General features: G+C 36.5%; 1 protein-coding gene across 9 annotated transcripts in view; it reads right to left on the bottom strand.

Moving 5' to 3' along the window:
- ARHGAP24 (Rho GTPase activating protein 24) overlaps window positions 1-18,899 on the bottom strand; it is a 734,422-nt gene that overhangs the window by 41,295 nt on the left and 674,228 nt on the right. For all 9 annotated transcript variants that reach the window (XM_025425632.3, XM_049105020.1, XM_025425624.3 and 6 more), the window contains one exon: window positions 15,117-15,324. In XM_025425632.3, coding sequence (XP_025281417.1) covers window positions 15,117-15,324 — 208 coding nt within the window. The remainder of the gene's footprint in view (window positions 1-15,116; window positions 15,325-18,899) is intronic.

The raw sequence follows: 18,899 nt of genomic DNA, 5'->3' as shown, positions 1-18,899 counted from the left end.
GAATGGTGCAGCCACTCTGGAAAACTGTGTGGAGGTTCCTCAAAGAGTTCAAAATAGACCCAGCAATTGCACTGCTGGGGATTTACTCCAAAGATACAGATGCAATGAAACGCCGGGACACCTGCACCCCGATGTTTCTAGCAGCAATGTCCACAATAGCCAAACTGTGGAAGGAGCCTCGTGTCCATCGAAAGATGAATGGATAAAGATGTGGTTTATGTATACAATGGAATATTACTCAGCCATTAGAAATGACAAATACCCACCATTTGCTTTGACGTGGTTGGAACTGGAGGGTATTATGCTGAGTGAAATAAGTCAATCGGAGAAGGACAATCATTATATGGTCTCATTCATATGGGGAATATAAAAAATAGTGAAAGGGAATAAAGGGGAAAGGAGAAAAAATGAGTGGGAAATATCAGAGAGGGAGACAGAACATGAGAGACTCTGGGAAACGAACAAGGGGTGGTGGAAAGGGAGGTGGGCGGGGGGTTGGGGTGACTGGGTGACGGGCACTGAGGGGGGCACTTGATTGGATGAGCACTGGGTGTTATGGTATATGTTGGCAAATTCAACTCCAATAAAATAAATAAATAAAAATAAATAAAACAATGAAGAGTTGAGGTTCAAGCATATTATTACTTTTGCTTATCATATAAAATGTTAGAATCATCATCATCAACATCATGATACCTATGACAACGGCAATAACTGTGCTAAGTGCCCTCTTCCATTGTATCATTTCTTCTGGTGTTTTTGTTCCATTTTGGTTTATTTATTTGTTTAGTTTGTTTTTTTAATTAAACTTTTTATTTTATTTTAATTCCAGCATAGTTAATATGCATTTTGTTTTATTTTTAAGTGCATTAATACAACAACCCTGTGGGTTAAGCATTATTATTTTCATTTTACACTAGTAAGATGAGTAAACTAGGTGTTTTGAGAAGTAACTAGTCCCAGGTTGTTAACTTCGGTAGTAAATGGTGGGGCTGCCTGAACTCTTACTCTTACACTGCATCCTTGCAAATAAGTATATTAACACCAACTGATATGCCAAATACTGGGAAACTTCTTGTTAATTGACTATTTTTATTCATAACTCAATCTGGTTTCAGTGGAAGTGAGTTCCAAATTTACTCAAAGATAAATTTATTCACAATAATCAAAATGACTAAAATTAATAAGTCGGGAAATGACAGATGTTGGCGAGGATGTGGAGAAAGGGGAACCCTCCTACACTGTTGGTGGGAATGCAAACTGGTACAGCCAATCTGGAAAACAGTATGAAGTTTCCTTAAAAAGTTAAAAATAGAACCACTTAGGACCCAGCAATTGTACTAGTAGGCATTTATCCAAGGATACAAAAATAGCAATTCGAAGAGGTACATGCACCCTAATGTTTATAGCAGCAATGTCCACAATAGCAGAAATATGGAACAAGCCCACATGTCCATCAACTGATGAATGGATAAAGGTGCCTAGGTGGCTCAGTCGGTTAAATGTCTGCCTTCAGCTCAGGTCATGGTCTCAGGGTCCTGGAATCTAGTCCTGTTTTGGTCTCCCTGCTCAGTGGTGAGTCTGCTCTTTCCTCTTCTTCTGCCCCTCACCCCCAATCATGCTCTCTCTCTCTTGCTCTCAAATAAAATAAAATTAAATTAAAAATTAAAAATGTGATATATATATTCCCATATACATATATGTAGGAATATTACTCAGCAATCAAAAAGAATGAAATCTTGTCATTTGTTTTTTTTTTTTTTTTTTTAATTTTTATTTATTTATGATAGTCACACAGAGAGAGAGAGAGAGAGGCAGAGACACAGGCAGAGGGAGAAGCAGGCTCCATGCACCGAGAGCCCGACGTGGGATTTGATCCCGGGTCTCCAGGATCGCGCCCTGGGCCAAAGGCAGGCGCCAAACCGCTGCGCCACCCAGGGATCCAAATCTTGTCATTTGTAATGACATAGATGGAACTAGAAGATATTATGCTAAGTGAAATAAGTAGTCAGAGAAAGACAAATACCATATGATTTCACTCATATGTGGAATTTAAGAAACAAAAGAGAAAAACATAAGGGAAGGGAAGGAAAAATAAAATAAAAACAGAGAGAGAGGCAGACCATAAGAGATTCTTAACTACAGGGAATAAACTGATTGTTGCTAGAGAGGAAGTTGGGGGTGGGATGGACTAAATGGGTGATGGATATTAAGGAGGGCACTTGTGATGAGCCCTAGGTGTTATATGCAAGTGATGAATCACTAAATTCTACCCCTGAAACTAAAAATACACTATATGTTAACTAACTTGAATTTAAATAAAATTTAAAAAAGAGAAGAAGAAGTTAAAGAACAAAGATATATTGAAAGGAAAGTGAAACTCATGTCCTTGCCTTCCAATGCACAGGCTTTTTAGATACATCACCAAGAGAGTAAGCATAATGAAACATGACAGATTTCTAGCTAACAACCTGTACTCCATAAAATATTTAGTAAATATCCATTCATGTGAAGATTTTCCATATAAAAATATTTACCTTTAAAGCTCATTAATTTGTCAGACCCTGGTATGTTTACAAATGGATTTCATGGAACCCTAGTGAGTTACACTCATTGTTCAAATTAGATAAGAAGCCACGTGCTCCCGGAAGCGGGCCTGTCAGTGTTGCTGAAGAGTGATCTGAAGTGTAGGCTATTCCAAGTACAATGCCACACAGACAGAACACTATGTAACATCAAAACACACAACAGGAACGTTAGTCCTTTTCTTATTATCTTTCACCTCTTCTGATTATATCAAGTAGGAAGTACCAGTTGGAAATGAGAGCAGTGTTGAAGTGGTACTAATACTTGCCAATCTCTGTTTTTCTCAAATAAACAGAAGGCCCTAGGGCCGGACTTCGGAAAGCAGCTGATTCAGCTGGCATTTAACATGTCTTGTTGTCATTGCATTTATGATATAGTGACCTTGCAATTTACAATGAGTGGTGCTGGTTTTTCAACGAACAATAATGATATCAAGTTCCTTTTACAACAAGATTGATAAAACAATGAATAAATTTAAAGGAAAATCATGATGGTACTATGGGAATGACAGAAGTTTGGGATGTACTCTAAGGCAATGGTTATCAAATCTGGTCACACCATCATAATACCTAAGAACTGCATCAAAAAATAGGAAAGTTAAAAGTCACCACAGTTAAATAGTTGTTCAGGTCATTGCAGGGCTGACTCCTCTCCTAGCTTCAGAGAATCATGTAAGGTGCTAAAAACAGGTAACCAGTTTACCATCTACACATTCAGGGTTTGCCTTAGGCAAACTTCTGGGAGTCAGTTCTGCGCTTTTCCAACTCTTCACCTATCCGTATGCCCTCAAGCTACCTACCACTTGCTTTTTTCACTTTCCTCCATCAAATCCTACCCGTGGATCCTTTATTCACACTATGATACAGAGGCTCTGTAACCCTATAGGTTGCTACTGAACTCCTCAGTGTTTGATTTTTCACACGGATCAAAGCATAAAGGAGCAGGGAAGTTCTTTTTAGATTGTTCTAAAATTTCAGGCCCATTTCAGCAGGTAGGAAAGAACATATTTTACACATTAACTGTACACCTCAGAAAATAAGTTATTTTTCAGAGTAGCTTAAGACCAGCCTAGCTGAGTCGGAACTAACATGCTACTCTTCAACCTCAGTGAGGTTGATTTTCTCTCATTTCATATATGAGAAAACTGAGGCACGTCACTTCAAATGAGCATTTCTTCTTGCCCCACACTGCTGTACTCTATAGTGTGGCTGGTATTCTCCAAGTAATGATTTGAGAATCATGCACATAAGAATTACTTGAGGATTTGTTTGAAATTCAGATGCCTACGCATCCCCCAACTTTCTAAAATTGCAATGAGAGACAGTGGGGTGTGAGCATCTGAATCTTGAGACACCTTGCTGGGTCATTCTTACACAAACTAATGTTTAAGAATCTCTACTGTCTGTCCTGCTCTCCACTTTCACGTCCACTTTTTATAACTCAGCTCAGTGATATTCAAAGCTATATAGCTACTCAGAAGATAAAAATTGAAATATGTGTCTGGCTTTTCTGCCTTCTAAATTTTAGACTTAAAAAAAAATCTCTGTACAGTTGCAGTTGTTTTGCAATTCTAATTCTGTCACAAAAACAAATAAAAACCAAACAAGATGGTAGAAGAGGAGAAAGAGGGTCAAGGACAAAATGAACAGAGTACGTGGGAAGGTGTCAGGGGTAACTCGGACTATCTTACAGGATTCTTGGACAGAATTTGTAAAATCATTGACTTCTACAGCCTTCTGTCCTTGCCCTTATAAGGGTGTTGTGTTGTAAAGTGCATAGTTTTTTTGTTGCTGACAATGAAAGCTTTGATGGTGACGCCCACATGGTCATTCTTGACCTTGTCTTCCCAGGAATTCCAAAATGTATCTTCTTTAACAGCTGATGCCACCTGGAGCACTTTGGAAATGAAAGAACATTCCGCTTCTAATTTGATTTTACACATTCTGTATTTCATTTTTATCCCCTCAAAGTGGGGAAATTTAATATAAAATGTTATGATTTAATTTGTTTTCATTTCTGAGCAGATATAATAAAGAAAAGAATGGTTAGTAATTATTATATCTGTTGTTTTTTTACAGTTGACATAAATTGATAAAATACAAATTATTTCAGGTCAATGAAAATGTCCTTTCTCACAGAATTCACTTTGGTCGAGGAGTCTGTGGGAATATGTCATCCAACTGTAGGAACAAAAAGTCATGCATACATGAAAGTCTTAAACTTCAACCTCAGAACTAGAAAAATAGCATGAGATAATTAAAGAACAGAAAGTGCATGGTTTAATAAAAGCTAGTACATGTGCCTACCTCTCTAAATTTAAATAATGTATCTTCCAAATTTCTTCTTCTCAAACTATCTTTTTTCTCCCATAGGACAACATACTTCTTCTCATTCAAATATGAAATATTATTTTCCAAATGGACCCATAGCTCCAAAAGCACAGGCCAATTTTTGAATATAGATGGTTGTTAGCATAGGACTGTTGTGTACAAAAGATTGAAAATGACAGATGCAGAATTAGAAAGCAATGCACTGATATGATGATTTATTACACAGTCCTTGAAATTATGTTTGTGAAAGCTACTTAGTGACATGCAAGTTGTTCATGATATAATGTTAAGAACAGGAAAGATGTAAAAACTGTGTGATTCCAATACTTTGTATATATACACATCTGTATTTAGATATATCTGAATGTTTAAGTTTCTACATGTTTACTTTTTTATACATTACATATAGCAATAGCTTCCTAGGTTATCTACTTTTGAAATATTCCTCCTCCCTTCTTCTATTTTTCTATATTCTAAATTGTATACAAAATGTAATAATTTAAAATACGATCTTAATAATATTTAAATTAAATTTTAATAACACTTTATACTGTTATAATTTTAAGTTATTAAGAAAGTTCACTTTAAAAATCTAATTTTAGGGCTTCATATTGGAGCTTTAATAACAGTAGGCCTTAAAATTATAATTAGAGATTATCTTTGCAGAATTATTGTGAGAATTCCTCTCTACATTTTAACATACATGGAGATGAAAGCTACATCTTGTTGACTCTTCAGTGAGATATAAGCATTTTGAGGCTACACAGGAGAATACACTCATTCATTCTCGCTCTGTCTCATATTTCACAATGAAAAATTTCTATACTTTTCTTTACATCCTAATAAATATTGAAAACATCATACACAGTCTATATTTTAAACTTATACCTTTTAAAAATCAGTTTGATGGTGAACGTTGGTGAAACAAACTCTAACCAAATGTTCCAAGACAGTTTGTTTCCACTCCTGAAAACCAAAACCTGAGCTAGCTAGTACTTGGCCACGAGAAATTTCAAACTCAGACAATTAAATGAAAAAGCACATGGAACAGACTACGTGTTCTGAAAATAATCTTACTTTCCTTGGGAAATTATGGCTTATTTATTCTCCTACCAGTGTAGTTAACAATTATATTTTGCCACAAATATGTGACTCTGTTCTTTCTATTTCCCCGTTCATGGATCTGGAAGTCTTTTTTTTTTTTTTTTTTTTAATTTTTAATCAACAGAATTCAGGAATTCACATATGTGCCTCCCTATGACAGGACTCAAGCTTGACAATTTATTTATCAAAACAAGGATATTTAGATTGCCAGAATGTGATATTGTGATACAATAAGAAATATATTTTGTGGTTTTTTTTTTTTTCATGGCTCCTGGTCAGAGCTCCTAAAATCCTTCTAATTTTCTAAATGACAAAAGTAATAGAAATATCTTTTGTTATGGTATTTGGTTTTTATCCCTAGTTTCTGAGGTAGTTCTAGTGATGTAGGTGAAAGAAAAGTTCTCATTATTCTTAACAAACCCCTTTCAATCGCACCTGACTTTATGTTAATGAGGTGACTTTTGGAAAGCCCCTAAAATAGGAGGTGGGTGGTTACCAGAGGAAGGAAGCATGTGATTAGGATGTTGGAACTTTCAGCTTTACCCCTCTAATCTTTGGCGGGGGAGAGGGTACTAGAGATTCAGTTCAGTCACCAATGGCCAAAGATTTAATCAATCATGTTTATACAATGAAACCTCTATAAAAATTCCTAACTGAAGGGATTCCAAAAGCTTCTGGACTAGTGAACATATCCTCCTGCTGGGACGTGGCCTGCCTGGTGAGGTCCTGGAAGCTCTTCACGTTTCCCTATATCTGCCCTATGCATCTATTCCAATTGGTTACTTCTGAATTGTATCCTTTTATAATAAACTTGTAATCTGGTAAGTAAACTGTTTTCTTGAGTTGTGTTAGCTCTTCTAGCAAATTACGAAGCCCGAGGAGTTTCCGATTTATAACTGGTTGGCCAGAAGTATGTGACAACCTGTGACTTGCCATTGATCTCTGCAATTGGGGGGATGGGCAGTCTTGTGGAATCGAGCCCTTAACCTTCAGAGTCTGCACTAACTCTGGACAGTTAGTGTCAGAATTTAATCAAATTGTAGGACATCCATTTGGTGTTCACCAATAATTAGAGAATTGCTTGCTGTGGAAAACCTACACATTTGGTGTCAGAAATATTCTGTGGATAGAATAATAGAAAATATTACTTATCCTTTACAGAGTGACCATTTTTTAACATGTAAATAAAATTATTCCATTTACTTATTAAAAATGTTTCAATGTATCTCCTTTTCACTTAGAAGGAAAGTGAAATTCCTTATCACAATCTATGGGGCTACACAAGATCCATCTCTTCCACCTATCTCCCCAGACTGTACTCATCACTCACTGTATTCCAGCCACAATGTCCTTCTTTATGGTCTTCAAACAAGCTAAGCTGTGCCCATCTCAAGGCCTTTGTAGTTGATATTCTATTTTTAATTTTTTTTATTTATTTATTCATGAGAGACAGAGAGAGAAGAGAGAGAGAGAGGCAGAGACATAGGCAGAGGGAGAAGCAGGCTCCATGCAGGAAGCCCGATGTGGGACTCGATCCTGGGACTCCAGGATCATGCCCTGAGCCAAAGGCAGGTGCCAAACCGCTGAGCCACCCAGGCATCCCTGTACTTGATATTCTATCTACAATGTGCCTCTACCACATCTTAAATATGGCAAGTTTCTTCCCATCATTCAAGCTGAACCTAAAAGATATTCTCAGGGAGGAGATGTGTGTTTTCACCACTTCACTCACTAACATATTAGCATGTCATCCTTATCACTCTTTGAAATTATTTACATATTGACTGTTTATTGTTTATCTGTCTACCACTAGTAATGCAAACCCCAGAAGAGAACTGACCGTCTTTTGAACTTAGAACAGGTGTCTAAGTGTCTGAGACATACTAAACATCTAAAATTATTTGTTGAATGGATAAATGAGACAGATTATCTGCAAAGATGACTGTCAATAATTTCCCATTTGTATATATTCATGTCTCTCCTTCTACCAAGAAGTAGAACCAATTTTTAATCTCTTTTGATCTGAACTGGCCTTATGATTTACTTTGAACCAATAGTATTTAGTGGATATGATATTGTGCCAGTTCTGGGCCTAACCCTTCATAGGCCTTATGGCTTCCAATCTTAGTGTCTTTTGGTCCTGAGATACTGTGTATGAATAATTAGTTAAAGAGAGAAGCCTATAGGACATAAGACCCCAAAGAGAAAGAGACAGGCTCAACCCATCATCAGCCATTTCAGCTGGCCTAGCTTAGGCACCTCCCAAGAGGTAACTCTCTTGGATACATTAGATTATGGCAACTGATAGCAAGTCTTTGCCAAGCACTGTTCAAATGCAGAATCTGAAAGGGTTACTGTTGGTTTGGACTGGTTTACTATGCAGCAAGAGATACCGGAAGCAGTCACTGGAAGCAGAAATTGGGTGCTGCCACAAGAAAGCTCTAATGTATGGTGCTGGCTTTGTCCAGGCAGTGTCTGGACAGTCAGGAGGAGACTATCAGAACTGGAAAAACAATGAGAAAATTGCTATGAAAGCTTGAGAATGGTAAAATCTGATTAAGTAGTGGTTGGAAAAATTTGCAAGATTATAGGCTGCCGTAACTCAGAATATAAAAATGTTCCTGATGAAGCTAATTAGAAGCTGTTCAACTCTGAAGAAGAATTTAGAGAAACTATAGTGCTCCCAGGACATGTCTCCAGTTGGTGAAATCTTCTAAAAGTAAGAAATGGCCCTGGAGCAAACATAAAATCCAGGGTGCTGCCAGTCAAAAATGACCTGAAGGTAAAGACCAAATGATGGTGTGATTTAAGATTCCTCATTAAAACCTCTGAAAGACTTAAGGCAGCACCTTACAGATTCTCTCAGCAATACAAAAGGATTTAGAACGAATTTTAAGGTTGTTCCATAAAATCCTCATAGATCCCATATGGTAGGACCTAATATAAAGGGATTTATGGGTGTGATTTTGTTTCAGCAGGAGGATTATAATTTGACACTTCCAAGGTTTTTAAAGGAACTATGGCAACTTGGAATAAAAGGTACAATACCAGTTCAAAATGAAAAGAGTATTTAAGACCCCAACTTTCTATGAGCAGGAAGCAGACTGAGAAACTACTCAATTAGAAAAATGAGCCATTTCTTGTTGGGGGCAGGGAAGAAGTCTCACGGAGCAAAACAAGAGTCTAGAGAGTAGATCAAAGAGCAGAGAAGTACCAAAGGTTAGAGAACCAAGCCCTAACCTAGGTGTATTACCCAGCCACCTGCCCACCCCCAGAGGAGGGGTCCTGACAACACATATAGCAGGAGTTCAGAATCTATGGATGAGAATCTGTTCACAGTCTTCACAGAGTAACAGGTATTATCTCTTCTATCAAAAATGAGAAAACTAGTCAAAACAACTTTTTTAAAGCTATTGGACAATAGTGCAAAAATGTGACCCTTAAGAGTATGGAATCAAATGAGGTAAATCTTATGCTTTCTCCAGCCTTTGTGAATTGTCACTCACCAGAGTCTGGGACAGGGATCGGAACTCTAAAGAGAGAAGAGCAGTCTCCCCAAGGTAAAGAGACAGAGATTACAGTTTGGAAAGGTTGAAGCAGTTGTCATTTGTGATACAGACTACTAGAGAGGAGGGAGCTTTGCATAAAAGGACTTCTTGAAATCTACACATATGTCTTCTTAAGTCTTCATCTAAATACTAAGATGAGCCTGCAGAGGGAAACATCCTATGCGGCTAAACGCAGAACAGCTACCAGGGAAAGAACAACTATCAGGTTTAACAGAGTATATGAGAAACATGTTTAAAAGAGAGAAAATCAATGACACCAAAACTGGTTCTAAGGCTTAATGAAATTGATAACACATAAATAGACTAAGAAAAAAACGATGAAACATTCCCTAATATCAGAAGAGAAGGAGAGGACTTTCCTAAAAAGTCTACAGATATTACAAAAAAAGAATATTATAAACAACTTCATGATATTAAATTTGAAAAGTTACATGGAACGGGAAAATGTCATGAAAGAGACAAATTATCAAAACCGGCACAAGAAGCATTAGAAAAGCCATCTCCGAAAACTTCCCCATAAAGATAACTTTAGGGTTAAATGACATCACTGGTAAATTTTATCAAAGATTTATGGAGGAAATAGTACAAAATACACATACTCTTTCAGAAAACAAGGATAGACGGGACACTTGCTAACTAATAGGGGGGCCAGAATTTCTCTGATAACAAAACTAGTTGAAGATAGTATAAGAAATCCACAGGTCAGTACCCTTGATGAATGTAGGTCCCCAAATCCTTAAAAAGTTACCTGCAAGTCAAATACAGCAATATATAAAAAGTGTAATGCACCACAAGTCAATGTGGCTTATCCTCGCAAGGTAAAGTTGGTTTAACATTTGAAAATAGATTAATGTAATTCAGGACATTAACATCACAAAAGGGAAGAATCAGATAATTTCTGTAATAAAGTGCAGAAAGAAATGGATTTTATAAAATTTGAATCTCCTTATTAAGAATGTTTGAATCTCTTTATTAAGAATGTCGGCAAACTAGAAATAAAAGGACATTTCCTTATCTCATAAAGGTCATCTACAATAAACCTATAGCTACCTATTAAACCTATAGCTACCATTACACATCATAGTGAAAGACTGAAAAGCTCCCTCTACATACAAGAAAAGTATGTCCACTCACTACTATGATTCTATGGTTACCAAGTTCTTAGCAAGTACAAACAGGCGAAGGAAGGAAGGAAGGAAGGAAGGAAGGAAGGAAGAAGAAGAAGAAGAAGAAGAAGAAGAAGGAAGGAAGAAGAAGAAGAAGAAGAAGAAGAAGAAGAAGAAGAAGAGAAAGAAAGAAAGAAAGAAAGAAAGAAAGAAAGAAAGAAAGAAAGAAAGAAAGGAAGGAAGGAAAGGAAGGAAATGCAAGGCCTACATATTGAAAAGGAAGAGATCAAACTCTTGCTAGGTAAAGTCAACAAGATATGTACAAAGAAAATTCTAAGGGATCTACATAAGTCCTGCTAGCACCAATAAATGAACTTGCCAAGTTGGTAGGACAAAAGATCTATATACTAAAAAATCAATTGTGGGCTCCTGGGTGGCTCAGGAGGTTAAGCATCTACCAGGTCATGATCCCAGGGTCCTGGGATTGAGCCCTGCATTGGGCTCCCTGCTCTGTGGTGAGTCTGCTTCTCCCTCTGCCTCTGTCACTACCCCTCTTCCCCCGCTTGTGTTCTCTCTCTTTCAAATAAATAAATAAAATCTTTTAAAAAATCAATTGCATTTGGATAACCCAGCAGTGAGCAATAGGAAAATTAAATATTAAAAATAATACTATTTACAGGAACATCTATAAATATTAAAGATATTATTTATATGGAGCAAGATCTTAACATTGAAAAACACAAAACCTGATGGAAATGTAGAACGTTCTAATGAAATGGAGAGATGGGCTATGTTCATGAATTAGATTTCATATTTTTGAGATGTCAAAATTTTCTGGATTCAGTGAAATTTCAATCAAAATCCTAACAGACATTTTTGTACAACTTAAGCATATGCTAGATTTCTTCTTTTTTTTTTAATGGAGATGTAAATGACCTAGAATTGGCAAAACAATCTTAAGAACAAAGAGGATTTACTCCACTTGATTTCCAGACTTTAAACCTATAGTGATTTTCTCTAAAAATAGCCTCCTGCAAATCTTCTTTCTCTTTATGCGCTTACCCCTTTTTCCATCAAGTGGCAGAGTTTATTTCCCTTCTCCTCAAATGTAGGCTGGCCTGTCTTGTGACCTGCTTTGACCAATAGACTGCACCAGAATCACACTATAGTCTGGACCTGGCCCTCGTGAGGCTTACAAGCTGTCATTTTCATTTTCTTGGAACCCTGGGGTATCATGTCACCAAGTCTGAGTAATCTGCTAGAGATAAAGGCCATATGAAGAGTCGCTCTATTGGATGTGATATTTACAGAGAAAAAAAGAGAAAAGAGGGCATGAGGGAGGAGGAAGGAGGAGGAAGGAAGTGAGGGAAGGTGAGGGAGGGATGAGGAGGACAGGAGGAGGAGAGAGAGAGAGAAAGAAAGGCCCAAGCAGCCCCCAGCCATGTTAGCCATCTCAGACAAGGCTCTGGACATCTGAGTAAAAGCATCCTGGATCCTTCAGACCTAACTGATCTGGGTGAATCCACATCATGGGCAGGAGGAAGGGGTGCATCCTGGCCAACTCCTACCCAAAGTGCAGAACCACAAGCAATACCGGTTGTTATGACTTATGTCACAAAGTTTTGGGGTGGCATATTACACAAGTGTAGAAACCCTGAAACACTGAATGACTGGGCAAATGTATGACACTCTTTTCCTCGCAGGGTGCTAGCGGCGTTACTGTATTAATAGTGCTAACGCTGAAATACTCTCCGCAACTCTCTTCTATAGGTTTTCTAGTTGACAGGTAGCTTCTGTAATTACTCTTTAGAAATTAAAAGATAAGAAAATCTTTCCAGAGCATAAAATCACCAGGTAATTAAAAGATCTTTCAGAATAAATTTATGATTTTAAAAGTAATGGAATCACAATATGAAAAAAAGAAAGAAAAAATCATTCATCATTCATTATTCATTATCCCACGAAATCCGTGCTTATCTTTTGTTACCTTTCCTTCAGTCTGTGTGTGCATTAAAGTATTTCATACAAAAATAAATACTTCTTTATAAGTGGGATCATATTTTATATAAAGATTGCACAGTATTTTATTGTCAGCTAAGTTATTAAGAGCATGATTTGGAGATAATTGCTTACAGGGCATCTTTTCTTATAGGTATCCTAAAACTTATAAAATATCCTTCCATTCTTCACATCAGTGAGAATCTTGTTATAATAACCAAACTGTAAATACCTATAGCAAAATAATTTTTAATAAATATACTTTTCTATAATGTCATCTGCATATATATTAGGTCATATATAATATAAGAAAAGGCCATTGAAACTTATTAATGTCACATGAAGTTCATTGTAGAAGATGTTGTTTATCTCATTTTATGATATTTTATTATGAGGATCTCCCTGACAAATTTCATTCAATTTTGGAGCCAAAAAATTGCATTTCGTCTAGATAAACCATGTGTATATCCTGTGAATAGGTCTGAATTTTAACTACTTGTTTAAGTTTTCTTCAAAGTATAAAATAAGACATGGGGCTCCCCTGCCAAAGTATATCTGTATTCTTGAAATTTGCTTTCCAACTCTGGTTTTGAATTCATGTTTTTGTCTTCACATTTAATTTTTATCTTTCAGAGATAATTTAGGAATGCCTATAAACTGTTATACTTTCTGTTAACAGGTAGGATGTTAATCAATCAATTGCTCCTGTCTTATTTTTCCATTTATTATTTCTACTTATGACTGTATAATTAGCATATTTCCAAAAGTTTAATAATTGTATAACATTTTACTATATTAATGCACTATTATTTAATTAACATATTCTCCTGCTGGAGATAATAGATTGGTGTTATTTTTATTATTATTAAAATTATAATAAGCAACGTTGCACTTAAATTTTTTTCTACAGATCTGATTTTTTTCTAGGACTAGAATTTCCTGCTAAAACGTTTTTAAAATATATTACCAAATTTCTTTAGAAAGACTAAAATAATTTGCACTCTCACCATCAAGGTACCTAGCCTATATACCTTCTAGCACTGCGTATTACCATTATTCAAGATCTTGTTGATGTAACTAGTAGAAGGACATTAAATAATATAATATGCATTTCTTGGATTATTAGAAGTAGCCCATATTCCCAAAGGTGCTTCCTTTGTCTTATACTATGTATTCAAGTATCTACTTGTCTATCTGTTCCATAGATCTGTGTCTATCTATCTGTGTACTAATAATTCTATGCTTCCAAAGCAAAATGATACTTAGTATATAATTTTCAATTTTCAAGTAGTAAGAGTATTCTTAACCACAACGCTCAATACTGAGAATCTCTCCTGAGGAAATAAACTAAAAGTAGAAAATATTTATGTAAATGGATACCCTCTACAACATTATTTATAGTAGTGATAAAAATGATAACATAAATGTCCAAATTGTTGAAATGGTTATGAACAATATACTTGTAGAGTGTAATATTAGATATGAAAAATTATGCTTACAGAGGGTGCCAACCATCAAGTATTCAGCTAAAATATATTGTAATATTGGGGATATTTCAAATAGTAACATGAAAAATATCACTATGCTAAATTGATAATATCAGGATAAAAAAATTATTATTTTCTACTAAGTTAAAAAGAGTGAAGAGAAGGAGGTAATTTACAAAACATTACCATAAGTGTTTTACTCTTAATTAGCAGAGTTATGGATGCTTTATATGTTCTTCTGAAACTTCCATTATTTCCTGAATTCTATTATGCTATACTTCTCCTTGATTCTTTGTAAATCAATTCTAGATTAAGGTGAAGCTACATATTTAAAAATATAGTGCTTTTATAATTATTATTAAAAACAGTTACTTTAATTACATTGCCAATATCCCAATCTCTGCTTATTAATATTTGTAATATCTCTTAGCTGAAAGAATTAAAAAAAAACTGTGAACAAGAAAAGACTTTTCTGACGCAAAAGTTTAATATAGTGTTAATTTAGGACCAATGGAAAAGAATAAATAATATTTTAAGGGGGACAAAAGTATGGAGAAGAAAGATACCTAAAGTGCTAATTTTTAAAAAGATTTATTTATTTATTCATGAGACACACAGAGAGAGAGGCAGAGACATAGGCAGAGGGAGAAGCAGGCTCCTCACCAGGGAGCCTGATGAGGGACTCCATCTCCTTGATCCCCTGAGCCAAAGGCAGATGCTCAACCACTCAACTTCTGAGCCACCCAGGCGTCCCTAAAGTGTTAATTTTTTGACTCTATAAATTAATAAAAACAAACCATCTTTGTATGGCTTATATGATCCATATTCTAAACCATTATAACATCAGTTAAGGTTATATCATCTTAGTTCACTGCCTTCTTTCCGTTTAGTTTGGATTTCTCAGTGAAGGATGATTAGTAAACTCTTGAAATCTACCTGTCAAATGATGGCTTCTCTCCACAGTCAAAGGCATCCTGGAGCTCCTTCACTAGGTTAGCCTGGCCTGGCAGTCGGAAGAGACCCTCTTCTTTTAGCCCCCTTTGTCGGATAAAGTCCACACACTGCTCCACCAACATTGGAGCCAGACGGTTCCCATATCTCTTCTCATAACGGACAGTGTCTTCCAGTTTCTGTCCAAAAATGCCTGGAGAAATAAAGGATCACAATGAATTTGAGGAATTTATATCACCTCACTTTGTTACTTTTTAAAAAACTCAATATAAAGGAAAAACAAAGATTGAAATGCTGGCAAGTATTTAAGAACTTGTACTTCACATTTTTACAGAATCAAATCCATTGTACACAATTCTTCAAATGAAAAGACTTTGCCTTATACTGCCCTTTCCCCCTATAGTCCATATTCAGCCCCCAAACCAAACAGTAATATGAAGTTGGAGATATCCACTTCGATATAAGAAACACTGCAATAAATAAAATTTTATTTTTGAGTTTTCTTTTTCTTTAATTTTGAGTTTTCTTTTCTTTCTTTCTTTTTTCTTTTTCTTTCTTTTGGGAAAGGAATTGTATTGAGAAGCAGAATATCTGCAGAGAATGGTCAAACTCTACTTTTTGTTACAGCTGTAACTTTAAGTCCAATTTTCATTCAGTATAAATATTGTCCATTTATTTCTTTGTTCACCTTTTGTTTTCAAACAAGTGATGATGCCTTGATTATTTTGTTAATTTTTTATTTTCATTCCAGTGTAGTTAATATACAGTGTAATATTAGTTTCAGGTGTGCAATACAGTGATTCAACACTTCCAGTAACATCCAGTGCTCATCACATGTGCCCTCCTTGCCCTCCTTAATTGCCATCACCTATTTCCCCATTCCCCCACCCACCTTTCCTCTGGTAGCCATCAACTTGTTCTCTATAGTTAAGGGTCTGTTTCTTGGTTTCTCTCTCTCTCTCTTTTTTTCCCCTTTGTTCATTTGTTTTTGCTGATTTCTTCATTGAGTTATTTTCTTATTATTGAGTTTTGAGAGTTCTTTATAAATTCTAGGATCAGATATGATTTGCAAATACCACAAGTCTGTGGTTTGTTTTACCATTTTCTTAATGTCTTGCAAAGGAAAGTTCTAAATTTTGATAAAGATCCATTTATCATATTTTTTTCATGAATTATGCTTTCAGTGTCATATCTAAGAAATCAATCTAAAAAATTTTGCCTAATCCAAGGCCATGGACTTTTACCTACATTTCTTTAAAAAATTTATTCATAAAAAATTTATTCATTTAAGTTTGACATTTAGATCTACAATCCATTTTAAGATAGTTTTTTAATTACTTTTTTTAAACTAATTATTTTTTGTATATTTTTTCATTGGAATTCGATTTGCCAACATATAGCATAACACCCAGTGCTCATCTTGCCAAGTGCCCCACTCAGTGCCTGTCACCCAGTCACCCCATCCCCCTGCCCACCTCCCCTTCCACTAACCTTAGTTCATTTCCCAGTTAGGAGTCTCTCATGTTCTGTCACCCTCCCTGATATTTCCCACTCATTTTCTCTCCTTTCCCCTTTATTCCCTTTCACTATTTTTTATATTCCCCAGATGAATGAGACCATATAATGTTTGTCGTTCTCTGATTGACCTACTTCATTCAGCATAATACCCTCCATTTCCATCCACATCGAAGCAAATGGTGGGCATTTGTCGTTTCTAATGGCTGAGAAATATTCCATTGTATATATAGACCACATCTTCTTTCATCTTTTGATGGACACCGAGGCTCCTTCCACAGCTTGACTATTGTGACACTGCTGCTATAAACATTGAGGTGCAGGTGTCCTGCTGTTTCACTGCATCTGTATCTTTGGCTAAATATCCAGTAGTGCAATTGCTGGGTCATAGGGCAGTTCTATTTTTAACTCTTTTGAGGAACCTCCACACAGTTTTCCAGAGTGGCTGTACCAGTTCACATTCCCACCAACAGTGCAAGAGGGTTTCCCTTTCTCCACATCCTCTCCAACATTTGTGGTTTCCTGTCTTGTTAATTTTCCCCATTCTCACTGGTGTGGGGTGGTATCTCATTGTGGTTTTGATTTGTATTTTCCTAATTGATGCCATGATTATTATTTTTTTTTTTAAACTATGTTTCTTTTTTTTTTATTTTTATTTTTATTTTTTTAATTTTTATTTATTTATGATAGTCACAGAGATAGAGAGAGGCAGAGACATAGGCAGAGGGAGAAGCAGGCTCCATGCACCGGGAGCCTGACGTGGGATTCGATTCCGGGTCTCCAGGATCGCGCCCTGGGCCAAAGGCAGGCGCCAAACCGCTGCGCCACCCAGGGATCCCCGATGCCATGATTATAATCAAGGTGATAAAACCAGGTAAAAATGCCCAGAATTTTCATCAGAAATATTTCAGACAGAAATATTTCACCTTTTAAATTCCTAAACTACTGGGACACCTGGGTGGCTCAGAGGTTGAGCATCTGCCTTCAGCTCAGGGAGTGATCCCAGAGTCCCCGGATCGAGTCCCACATTAGGGTCCCTGCATGGAGCCTGCTTCTCCCTCTGCCTGTGTCTCTGCTATTCTCTCTCTGCGTCTGTCATGAATCAATAAATAAAATCTTTAAAAAAAAAAAAAACAAAAAAAACCTTAAACTACTAATTTATTTGAAAGGGAAAAATCTGAATTATGAAGCAGTGCATACCAAAACTGAGGAGGTGGAATCATGATGGTTTGCCCTGACAGACAGGAGGACATATTTTACCACATGTTGTCTAGAACTGCCAGCATATGATACTAATAAAAAGCAGGCCAATTTTGATCAGTTTTATTAGATTTTAAAATAACCACAAAGGGTAAATTTTTTCCTGTATGCATTTGGGTCTAAACATCCCTACTATTCACCCTTGAGGACCCACTGATTAAGAAACAACTCCTCTAGGCTGTTTGTAGTGGGTGTGACAGCTTCAAGGTTAAATTGTGCAGTTGGAGCACTCGTCATGCAGGCCCTGAGGGCCTGCAGTCACAGTGGAGTCACTGCTGTGCTCTCCGTAGCATCTGGAGCTGATGTTCTACTGATGATGAAGAGATGCCTGGGCTGGAAATGGAGTCCATGGTGGCTGCATGTAAGGGACTGGACCCTTTCAATATGCCAGCCCCAAAGGCAGCTTCAGGTAACAAGGAGGGCCCTAATTTTGTCTCGCCTATCACTAACAAGCAAATAGTGGGGTGTATCTATGAAAAGGACAAGAGTGCTATCATCTGGTTCTGGTTGCACAAACATGAGACCCAGCAGTGCCCTAACTGTGGAGTTCATTAAAAGCCAGTGCCCACCAGTTGGCCCACTGAGCCTTTACACTAACTTACTCAAAATGTGCTGTAAAGTGTCTTCTTTCCAATAAAGAGTAGCCATTGTACTGGCTTCTTCTATCAAGAAAAGAAAGAAAGAAAGAAAGAAAGAAAGAAAGAAAGAAAGAAAGAAAGAAAGAAAGAAAGAAAGAAAGAAAGAAAGAAAGAAAGAAAGAAAGAAAGAAAGAAAGAAAGAAAGAAAAGAAAAGAAGAAGAAAGAAAGGAAGGAAGGAAGGAAGAAGAAAGAGAGAGAGAGAGAGAGAGAGAGAGAGAGAAAGAAAGCAAGCCTCTAAAATATATTAATCAGGTGGTAGCTTGGCAAAAATGATCAACCTATGAGAAAAAAAGGTGGGGAAAGCCAAAGCAAATGTCACTCCAATGTACCCAGATGGGATGAGTATCACTAAAT

The sequence above is a fragment of the Canis lupus genome, chromosome 32 (assembly GCF_003254725.2).
Source record: "Canis lupus dingo isolate Sandy chromosome 32, ASM325472v2, whole genome shotgun sequence".
Lineage (NCBI taxonomy): Eukaryota > Metazoa > Chordata > Mammalia > Carnivora > Canidae > Canis > Canis lupus.
Note: the sequence above shows the minus strand (reverse complement) of the source record. Positions and strands in the feature narration are given on the sequence as shown.